Source organism: Rhinichthys klamathensis, unplaced genomic scaffold, assembly GCF_029890125.1.
Source record: "Rhinichthys klamathensis goyatoka isolate OS25496 unplaced genomic scaffold, OSU_Roscu_1.1 h1tg000111l_1, whole genome shotgun sequence".
In the NCBI taxonomy this organism is placed as follows: Eukaryota; Metazoa; Chordata; class Actinopteri; order Cypriniformes; family Leuciscidae; genus Rhinichthys; species Rhinichthys klamathensis.
Window position 1 is genome coordinate 13,626,998 of NW_026606649.1, and position 12,365 is coordinate 13,639,362.

Consider the following 12,365-nt stretch of genomic DNA (forward strand, 5'->3'; position numbering starts at 1 on the left):
TTTACTGGTTTTCTAAGGCCAAATTAGAACCTGGAATTTATATTTTTCCCGCAGTGATGAATGAGAAGAGTCATATAGCCTGTACGTGTCTGATCTAGCCTGATTTATAGGTGAGTTAGGCTAATGATAATAAATGCGTCTGAAAAAACAGCGAGGCATTTTAATTGTTTATTAATAAACTATTGTTTTCTAAGTGTCGGCTAAAAACATATCTCCATCTCCGCTGTTAAGCAGATGCGCTTTTAGAGAGAAATCCACCTTTCATACGGATTACATAATCAGGTATTTGCTTTCGATTCGAGTTTGTTTGTTTAAAAGTGCACATTTTAAGCTTTAGCCTACATAGGCTATATTTTGTTTCAGTTCTCGCGCTCCAGTTCACGGAGATCATGAAAGCGCGTAGTAGCCTAGGCTACTGATTGTTTTATTTTATTTTACAAAAGCACGTTTTCTTGTTATGAGTTTACACAAATAAAAGTAGTTGCGAATAATGCATTATTATTTTCTGTATGACCAGAAATGATAGACTAGTTTAAGTTGTTTCCACTGTTGATAGGAAAATGCAAGTGTTCGCGCCCGCGAACATTTTGAAAGGTAATGGAAACGCGGCTATTAATAAGCTTGACATTGTTAAGATTATTATTAAGTCACATTGAATATTGATTACTTGGTCAACATACCATTTTAAATTGCAATGGGATTTGTGGTGCTGGTTTCGGTTGGCCACGATTCCTATTCCTGTGTAGACAACCACTCCTGGTGGCCTTGGGAGTGAGGTCAAGTGCGATCGGTCGGTCGGACCATGTAATTACCGCTTATGCCTATGGATGCCGCTAAACACCACTAAACGGAGATATTCATTTTTTCAAAGCAATAGTTTTAACAGTTTTACAGATGTTATCGCGGGCCGCCAGAAATGTTTCGGCGGGCCGCCATTGGCCCGCGGGCCGCACTTTGAGAACCTATGCTTTAGAGCAGTGGTTCTCAAAGTGGGGTCCGCGGACCCCTGGTGGTCCGTGAACTATAGCCAGGGGGTCCGCAAAATAATTTATAACAGTCTACCGTTTTTCCCGACTATAAGTCATCTTTTCTTTAGCATCTAAAAACTTGCTATTTATTCCAAAGTGACTTATATAATGCATTTAATGTCAAATAATAAAAAAGTAGGCTCTTAAAGGTTTATATAGATAGATATTCTATCTATATTTCTTATGTCTGTGCGTCAAGTATTCGCTGTATTTTGGTCGATTTTTGGGCACGTGCGCCAGAAAGGAGACAGAGACGGCAGAACGCGCATCCTGTTGTGTTCTTTATTTTTAAAAGGCATGACATTTTGTAGTCATTTTTAATGTATACACAAATAAAAAATAGACACTTTGTAACGGCCACCTAGTGTTAAGAAGTGTTCATGACATGTTAATATGCCTTTAAGATGACTTCTTCTATGGCGTACGTTATTGTATGCGTGCTGTTCTTATGTGAGCGCGCACGCAGAGGGAGAGTGAGAATGCTCGTGAAAGGAGAAAGATGACCGCTCTATCGCTGACTGCTGTTTTACTATCTGTTTACTTCTACTTTGATTTGTGACGTGCTTTCAGAGTGTTTTCTTTTCACTGTTAACTTTCGCTCTTTGACATGTATGTGAAGAGTGTGTTTAACTGAAAGGAAACTATAAAAGATTCGTGGGACAACCAGTTCGTTGCACTGTTTTTCCTAATCTTCATCTGGGCAGACTTCAAACTCTGACGGACGTTACAACTTTGCCGTTTTGAATGATGTACTCTTATCTGTATGACCACACCACTGCTGAGGAAAAATCCAAGTGTTCGCGCCGGCGTCTCATGTGCGCGCACAATATGTCAGTTCTAGCACTGCTAATTTGACATCAAAACCTGTTCATTATCAAAATAAAATACTCACCGAACTTATAAAAAGTTCTGCTTAATTTAATTTGTCTGTTGTACACTATGAAGGCAGAGACGGTCAATCATATACTGTCGACTTGCTGTTGTTCCAATCTCATTTCTCCAAATGTGAAGATGCTGATACGTGTAGGCCTATATTGGGACTGAAGCATGAAGCTTTCTTTACATAAATAGTTAAGCTTCCAAATGTTAGGCTACATCGCAAATATGGAAACTTTGGACCGAATGAGAGATGCACGAGCCCAACGTCTGCAGTTTCAGTTTCGATTCAACTTAATTCGTTTAGACTTGATGTTTTAAATAAATGTTGTCTGTATACTATTATTATTTGTATTATTATCTATTAATAGTATTATTTTTCATTCTTGTTTTGTTCTGAATACCATTAATTTAAGGATTTGCTGTGGAGTGAGGGGAAGTAGGGCTACTACGCCTCAAGAACGCAACAAAGTATTACACACTCAGGTCCAACTTATTTTCTGGAGAATACAGTAGGCTAAATTATAAATTTGTGCATAGGGACAGGGTCGTATACCCACAATTGAGGTCCCTGAGGTCCGGGCCTCTGTAATTTTTCTATGTGTATAATGAAAGTTGTGAAATAATTGCCTAATATTAACTCTAATTTGGTGCTGCAAGGATATTAAACATCGCGATGATAACTGACCTTCTCATCTGAGCGGTTTCAGCAGACTAACAGCGCTCGTCAATGTCAATGTTTGAGTCGGAGATTAAATCAAAGTAGGCGGGTTTATGTTCACAGAAGCTGCAAGCCGAGCGCGAATTTCCGCATGACGCTTCAGTTATTCGGTCATAAAGTGCGAGATGAGATGTAAACCGCTAAACTAAACAGCTGTTTTAGATAGAAGTTTTAAACAAACGACAGAAACAATCAGTTTGCAAAGTATCAACCAGGAAAGGAAATATAGGGGATAGGGGGGCACAACGTAAATCCCAGTTGTGCAAGTGGGTCATGTTGTCACACTGCGTTACAATGAATATGTTTTGAACTATGTTGTATAGCTGTGTGTTCGTTGTCAAACTCAAAAATTAGTTTATTTTTAATTGTTTTAAAATGCCATTATTTTATATGAAAAAGTTAATAATTGTATTTTATTGAGAAAATATTTTTGTTTGTCTTGTATATTTGTTTGATTAGATCAGATAACATTTTAATCTGTCATATGGTCATGTTACAATGTGCATTGTATCACATAATATCCATGATTATGGGACATGTTGTCACATTGCACTTCTATTCTTTCTGGGTATATCAAGAAAAAAGTACAATTTTTGGCCTTAAAAACACCTTAAAATGCACGTGTAGATCAAGAAAATCTAAAATTCCTCGGGGGGGCATGCCCCCGAACCCCCCTAGCAAGTTCACTTTTGGGACCTCAGTAGGCTATTTAGAAATTCCTGCATATGACCCTGGGTGGAGACTATTTGTGTCAAAATATTTCATTAACCACTCCCACATTAACTTTAGGCTCAGTCACTGTTATAAATATGAGGGTGTCCTTGGAAATGTTTTTCCCCTGTAAGGGGTCCCTGGCTCCAAAATGTTTGAGAACCCCTGCTTTAGAGCACAGACTTAAGTTTGATCTCTTTTCAAAGATGACACTTGGCAGATTATTGCTGAATTGAAAAAGGTTTTAAAAAGTGAACGTAAAAAAAAAGTTACAGAATTTTTCATTTATTGTTATGAAAATTGTGCAAAAATACTATTTTCAATTTTTATATGAAATATATATTTTCAAAAACATGTTTTACTCTAAAACTGTGAGAAAATCAAAGCCATAAAGTTGTGTTCAAAATTTGAGCCTCATATCTCAAAATGTTAGCTTTCAGTAACATTTTATTTGGCCGCAGTACCAATAGTTTTCACTAGGTGAAATTTGTCACTCATTAATTTCATATGCAGTCATTTTTGACCGCGAGGAGTACAAGTGAGACTATTTTTTATATCATTCTACATCAGAACGCCGCCTCAGTATTGGCTGACGCTGGTCATGTGATTTTGTTGTTTTTTTCGCACAAAAAGTATTCTCGTCGCTTCATAACATTAATGTTGAACCACTGTAGTCACATGGACTATTTTAACAATGTCTTTACTAGCTTTCTGGGACTTAAAAGTGGTCATAATAACGTTGCAGTCTATCAGAAAGATTCTCTCGGATTTCATAAAAAATATCTTAATTTGTGCTCCGAAGATGAACAAAGTTCTTATACATTTGGAACGACATAAGGGTGAGTCATTAATGAAAAAATGTAAGTCTCTATTCTGGTCTCTAGATAGCCTTGTGAAAAAAAGGTACACTTTAGCATACTTTTAAAAAGAATATGAATTATTTTAGAAATAATATACTTTAAAAGCATGTGCTTGAGTACTAACTGAATGTAATGATTTCTGATTGCTGTAGTTTAGAGAGCGCTTACATGCAATATTGAATAACACTACAGTTGCAATTATAATCAATACTTTACAAGTGCTTTAGTATGTTAGTTAACACATCAGAAGTGTACTTCTTAAACTCAAGACAATTCGATTAGGAAAATAACAACACAAAATAACATTACACCTCCCCTCATTAAGTAACATGTTTTAATGCTTGCCTTACACATTGAAGTTCATTTCAGGTACCATAAACCCCAGAAGAACCTCTCTTAGAAGGGTGTTGATTAAAATGAACAGGGAGACATAAGATGGTTGAAATTCCTGATTGAAACCAGCATCTTTGATACAAAACTGCATCTGTCCTTTTTCTATAATGTGACCCTGCTGGCTTTATATTTCCTGATATTTTACCTAAATTATTCTTGTTCTCTCTTTAATGTATTTTTTTCCACCAACCCGCCAGCCTCGGTCGACCCCGCCCTTTTTCTGTCCACACAAAGGATGCACCCCTCGCCGCTTCAACCGCCCCGGAGGGATTCCGGGCCAGATGATGTCACTTTTGGCTGCATGTTTTAAAGCCAGCTGCTTCTGTTGCTTAGAAACGACCCCTCCGAGAGAAGAAGCACAGGAAAATAATCATTTTGCCAGCTGATTTTGTTCAGCTCTCGCTCTGATAATTGCTTCATAAATGATAAATTAGTGTCACTATTCAAGCTGAAATCTGACATACTAGGTAATAAGTATCTAAATGATTTCTGAAATAACTATTAGCAGTGGATGCTCAAGCTAATACTATTACTGTTGCTCATATTTTAGTAATGGATTGAACAAAATCCTAACCATAAGTATTACACCGCACCGTTTCTGTTAATGAGACCTCAAATTATGCAGATTACTGAAAAATGTGCTGTTACATTTCAGTAATAATGGCATTAAACAAAAATCCCATAGATTTACATTAAAGGAGAGACTCCTTTAGACCATAATCCCTTGGGAAAAAGAAGGGCGCTTAATTGTATTGAATGGCTTTTGTGGTGTACTTCAAATCTTAAAAGTAGCCTATATATTAATTTAAAAACTGTACTTGCAGATAATATAATATTAATTAAATAAAAGGCCACTTAAGTGCACTTACTGTTTCTTAACACACTTAAATACACTTTTAAAAAGTGCACTTTGCAATAATGTCACATTTACAGGTTTACTTTTAAGTACAATTATGTTTTAATAATATTTTGTCATGCTTAAAAGACGTATACTTATTTTGATGTTCACTGACATACTAAAGTACAAAAACGGAAATATTCTTCCTTTGCATTTTTCACGTACAGACAACACTACTGTCTAAATGATCCCGTTCACACGGATCCGTGAAAACGATTAAAACCTGTATTATGCTGCCAGGCCAGTAGCTGGCGATGACATTTTGAAAATAAACTAGACTGAACACATAATACACATGCACATGACTTCACTGATTTCACAAATTCACATTTTTGTAGATTACACAGAGACAATAACGATATTGTTTTCAAAAACTTGACGTTGAAACCCAATTTCAAAGTTTATTTTCGGGCCCCCCAAACAGCATTGCCGTGTAAATGAACGGCCAAACCGCATAAAAGGTTTTACATTTTTAGGTGAAAACGGTGTCATGTAAACCGCCCTGTAAACATTTTATTTCCATAATAAATACTCTTTTTAAATATATGCTAAAGTGTGCTTTCTTTTCATAAGGTTCTACAAGCTAGAATATCTGGTCTTCTGGGTGGTCGAAGACCGGACATGACCTCAAACACCCTAACCACCACTCAGTAAAAGACTAAAATAACTCTAAACATAACAACCCCCTGGCAACCACCCAGAACACCCTAGCAACTACTTAGCAACATGCTAAATGGACTCAGAACACCTTAGCAACCACATAGCATAGTGATGGCAACTTTTTCACAGATAAACATCTCTTTAAAAAAAAGAAAATTGAAATAGGTGTATTTTCCCCCACATTAAATTAGAATTTTAAATCTGACATTTTTTTTAAACGCTCGAAAATGTGTGGCTCTTATCTCAACAGATATAAAGTGTACGTCAGCGCGGCTCATTTTTCAAAAAACCAATACATTACCTGCGCCAAACACACGACTGATTATGACACACTCCATTATGTGCGTCAGTTGTACAAGTACACACAACTGTGTGTGCTGAATATAAGTGTGTTTGCGTGTGAGCCCACATGATTAATAAGCTGGACAAAATTGCCCACAAATGAGAATTGATCCCATTGTCTGTAGTCATCACTGAGCTTTACAGCAGGGTGGGGTTTATGATGAGTAGAAATTAAGAGAAAGCAGGATAGGAAAATGATGAGGTTACGAAAAAAGGATGTGCTGGTCACGAAGCGGACAGGTGTGAATAATGATGCTCAGCACTGCCAGATTCTCAGTTTTCACCCTTTCTTTTGTTTACGCTTATACGCCACCCACAGTTTTGCTATCCGTTCTACAGGATCACGAAGAGGTTTAGTTAGCTGCCATATCAAGACGGTTCCCTCTCTATATCTGCTGTCAGTGGTAGTATGGCAGTACCAGCAGGGTGAAAATGAGTATCACCAGCAGCCGTGTTGTAGAGACACTGTGTGCTGGATTTCAGCAGGGACAGAGAAGACTTGTCACTCTGACACCAGTCACACGCATAAATCAACCCATTGTTCAATCACTGCAGCTTTACACACCCTCTACACACACAGGAGAGAGAAAAAGGGAGAACAAGACATATACACTTAGATACCAGATATGTGTGATAAGCTGAGATCAAATATAGTCAAGGCTAGAACATCACTTCAAAGCCTCTTGGTCTTCAAAAACAACTCTCGAATTGAATTATTAATGATTTTTTTGACTTTGCACAGTTTGCAGTAAAAAGAGTTGGAACATGATTCGTTTTAATTGCTACAACAGTCCAAAATTAATCAAATGAAAATTCGCATATTTTCAAAATAAAATAAAATACATCTCCATTACACACACACATGACTGGGTCTGAGCACATAAGAAATTCTGCAACACTCTCTACTGAAATCTGTCTAAAAAAATGTTAACCTAAAAATGTGCTTCATGTGGTAACATCAAAAAAAATTATTTATATATTTAATAATGTCATAATTATCACACAATTTAATAATATATTTAATTTGATGCAAGGCAAAAAATATTACCACAGAATCAACCTAAAAACATTAGGATAGACACTCAAAAAAAACCTACATTTAAGGGTTTCACTTTTTTAAACCAACAGTGTTACAGTGTATAATAAAATGCACACTACTGAGATAATCATTTCTGAATGTTATGCTACCAGTAAAATTATATCATTTTTAATCAGACTCATTCAAGTAACTTGACGTCACTCTATGTACTTTTGCTGCCAATATTAATAATCCCAACTAGACTGTGAATATCCATAAAACAAGCAAAAGAGAGATGCTATTAACGTTTGAGGCTTGACCTGGTCACCTTCCTCCCTGAAAGCACTTTCTTGATTCTATTTTGCCCATTAAAATAATGTCCTGCAAGGTCATTCGACTCTCTGCCTAATCAATGAAGGCAATGTTATTATCTGAGAGGACTTGACATTTGATTAATATTGATACAGCCTTAATCTGACAGAATTCAGTTTGAATTCAGAAACCATGCAGTTTCTTGTTTCACTATTTTCAATCATGTACACCCTGCTAGCAGGTGATTTGTCTTTTCACACTGAAACCAACAATGCTATATGAAGCAACAAAATCAGAACATACAGTAGTTGCAGTGTAATATACAGTTATGTAGGATGGGATTTGGACCAATGATATTCCAATGTGGGGCGAAGCTACCCAGTGAAACTAGAAAGCATATATATCTGGTAGTTTGTGGCATCGATATCTGTTATTGCTTGTCAATTTATCATGTCGGACCTGATTAAGACACAGTGATACAAGCTTGTTTGATGTCATATATCAGCAATCTATATAAAGCTACCATACTTTTTAAAAGTACTTATTAATATAGGCTACTTTTAAAGAATCTAATTAAGTGTGAACTGAATGTAGCCTAATGTTTCCAACACTTAATTGCATAATAGTATGTCATCTATTTAAATCTATATGTAATGATAAAGTAAATTAAATTATATTAACTTTAAAATAATGTCGAATCACACAATACAGTTAAAATTAGGCTATAATTAAGGACTTTACATGTGCTTTAGTCAACAAATCAAATAAGTGCACTTCTTTAAAGCATGATAAAAGATCATTAAAACATAATGATTTAAAATGTACTTTAAAGTAAAGCTCATAATTTGACATTAATACAAAGTGCATTTTTTAAATCATAGTCATAAAAGTGAACTCTCTTTAAGTATTTACATGGTCTTTTATTTCATTAATATATCAGCAAGTGTACTTTTAAGATTTAAAGTACAAGTGTACATTCAATACAATTATGCACATTTCTTTCCCATAAAGGTAATCAGCAGGATTTCCAAGCAACAATACATGTTTTAGTGGCTTTGTGTCTATTTCTGTGGTGTTGTGTTTGATAGCCTCACCCACCATCTAATCTCATCTGTCCAAAATCCCACTTCACAGCCGTACATGCACACACACACATACAACACGTTCTGATTTTCTATTGCCCTGTCACATCATATAGACTTTTCTCTTAAAGAGAGGACAGACAAATCACTGGAAACTTGTAATACAGAAGGAGTAAAGGGTTTTATTTCCTTCATGGCTTCAGAAACCCTAAATCTGTGTTTATCTGGCTGGACTAGTCCTGGTTATTTTCTTCTCGAGCACACATCTTGCTGCTGATTCTGTCTCCAGGCAACTCCCACGAGGTGGGTTGTGATCCAAGATGCCTCAGACGTGTTCCTAAAATACTTGACCCAAACTACATCACACACGCATTCACCAGGAAACGCGTCAAAACTGTCCACCTCCCCCAGCGTGTGATATAATCCCCCTAAAGACTAATGGCTGATAAATCTGACGGTTAATGATTTTAAAACCATTGAACAACTTAAAATGTAATTTTGAAGATTAATGGGAGCGTGGTTTATTTTTCACTAAATATTCTGAGCAGTATTTTCTGGACAGTATGTTCATTATTGATCTTTTTTAAAATAATTGTAAATATTTTAGTGAGTTGGGCTACCAGGGCAAGTAACAACAACTATTTATAAAATAGACAGAAGATTTTAATATTCATTTTTGCTATTCAAAAATGAGTGGCGTTTTTGACGGTTAAGACTCATATCATACCTATTCAATCCTGTTAAAATCATATAGCCTATGCTCCTTGGTATAAAAAATAGGACCAATAATGATACTGTGATGACAAATAAAATGTGGGCATTATTTATTTTTGGCATGTCACAAATTTGATATTTATAATAATGGGAATAGCATGTAGGCTACTAGCCTTGAAGCTTATACAAATGTGCATTATACAGATATTTATAATGTCTTATAATATGTCTTATATAACACAGCCAATAATCACCACAATTTTAATATATTAGCCTAAAACAGGGCCCGTATATACATACTAGACCTTTAAATAGTAATATATGATATCATCATGTGTTCATTACATTCATAACAGGAATAGGCAAGTAATATATATGTTAACTGTAATTTGACTGTGGTTACCATCCCTTCTGAAAACATGTAGGCCTAATCGCAATACAGATTGTATTAAATATCATTATAAATATAGCCTAGCTATTATACATGATGTTTTGAGGTAAGGGCACAAACTGATCCAGCTGACGCCTCGCGCAGTGAACAGACATGACGTCATACACGCAGTGTCTTCAGGGATGCGAGAGTTTAGTTTATCAAACGCGCCTTTCCTTAAATAAGTAGGTCTAAATGTATTGTTACTTTGAGACTTATTCAACTGAAATAAACCATCACATGACGCAGCATGTGTGTGTAGCCTACACAAACACACTTAACCTGTCTCAGGTGAATCACGTCTTCATGTGCGTAGCCTATTTCCGGTGCTGCACTTTACACTTGATTGATGAAAATGAAGAATTTCAGTAGCCTATTTATTTTATTATCAGTTATTACCAAAATAACTTGCCCTAACTCACTATAGATAATATAAAGTGGTAAAACAGGCTATAGGCTACACTAAATAAACATAATAGCTCTACTACCCAGAAAACATTGCTCAGAATATGTAAGCTATTTAAAATAAAACATAAATGTAAAATCGGACTCCGAAGTAAATTAAAAACCAAATTATACTTCTGTCGAATCATTTAGCCTAGTAACACCATCGCAGTTTCAATAGCGTATACTATAGCCTACAGATTCAGTAAAAGCCCATCATTAGGCCTACGTAAATATAGATAGACCCATTCACTTACCATAGGTTGGTTTTAAATTAGTAATCTCGGCCATTTTGAAGTCCATTGTCTTGGCTGTGATCAGAAAACAAAAAATAAAAAGCAAAGGGAATGAAAATCTATTTTATTTCCATGAATTTCTTCAGGCCGATCCTCCAGCTGAATGGGTGGCCGAGCTGTAGGATGTTTTCTTCTGTGCCTGCGCGCTCCTCAAAGATGCGCTCGGTGACGCGCCTGCCTCCTCCTCCTCCCCCGCTCCAGATGCGAGTGTGATGGAGAGGCTGTTCACTGCAGAGCCAATGGGTGGAGCGTGACGTCCAGCTCCCCCTCTTAGAATGTAATCTGGGCGTAATGTGTGGAGCTAGAAGGTCCAACCACACCCTAACCCTACACATAACCATATCCCTCCACTCCATCCATTAAATCAATAGAGATGGAGCTGGGCTAGGTCAAGCTTCACCCATGACGTCCAGAGAGTGGGAGCTGGACGTAATTTGGCTCTGCAGCGCCGACTGAACTTTTATTTAAATACAAGCCCTTCAGCGTCCCCTACAGTGCAAAAAACAGACAACACTATGAACCTGAAGTGTTGCACTGTATATTTTATTCGAACATTATAGCCTATTATTATATACATTACACAATTGTATTAATTTTTTTTAAATTAAATATTAATTATATAGTATTTGTGTTTTTTATATTAAAATTATAAGTATATTCTAATTATTCTATTGTATAAAATTAAATATTAATTTGATATTGATTTGAATATTAACCTTTTCACTAATTCATTAATTTTTAGTTGTTTGTAATTACTACTAGATAAGTATTTTTAACTCATTTTATGGAGACTGCATTTGCATAGAATTACATGACTCAAGATTCTATTATTTCAAGGCCCATGAAGCACTATTTTAAAATCGTCTGATATTTTCCAGTTTTCCATGACTTCATAACCTTGATGATATAACTGCAGACTCCTGTATAGGCATAATTTGACTACATGTCACAAAGAAATACAACTCAAAACATATATGTATCAAAAGATTTTTTTTTTACTTTGGTGTACAGTCAACATACAGGAGCAGAATGTCCTTTAACAATAGAATAATTATAATAACAACAATAATTGAAATGACAATATCAATAAAATAGTCAATTCAAATATATTCACACTGGATAACATACTGATAAATACTTGTAAGAAATAGGTTTCATATGGAATGCTGTTGATTGACTTCCAGTTGGGTGATTGTCATGTTACTGACATACATGTTGGCTTCATCATGTAGTAACCTTACACAATACAGTATGCCCATCAGTGAAAACACACAAATTCTAGAAGTTAAAGTGTTACAAGGGACTAGGCCACATATTTTTGAGAGGGGGGGGGGGGGGGGGGGGGGGCATCATTTGGACTTGAACAAAAATATTTTCTAAAACTTTGATACAGTGAAAGAAAATCTAAATTACAGACCAGAACACAGTAGCTAATGAAAGAGAAGTAATTTGAAGTTACTCTTCAATGACAATAGTAACTGCACGTCTATGTCACGATGACCTTTGAGGTCGATTGTAACATATTTTCTGTTTTTAAGGCAAAATAACCATCCAATTACTGAGGACCATGTGATATTCAG

General features: G+C 35.9%; 1 protein-coding gene across 1 annotated transcript in view; it reads right to left on the reverse strand.

Annotated features, from left to right (window-relative positions):
* The window catches only part of syt11a (synaptotagmin XIa), a 33,481-nt gene extending 22,492 nt beyond the window's left edge, over nt 1–10,989 (reverse strand). The window contains exon 1 of the mRNA XM_056254567.1: nt 10,747–10,989. Coding sequence (XP_056110542.1) covers nt 10,747–10,792 — 46 coding nt within the window. The 5' untranslated portion in view covers nt 10,793–10,989. The remainder of the gene's footprint in view (nt 1–10,746) is intronic.
* Nucleotides 10,990–12,365: the final 1,376 nt, after the last annotated feature.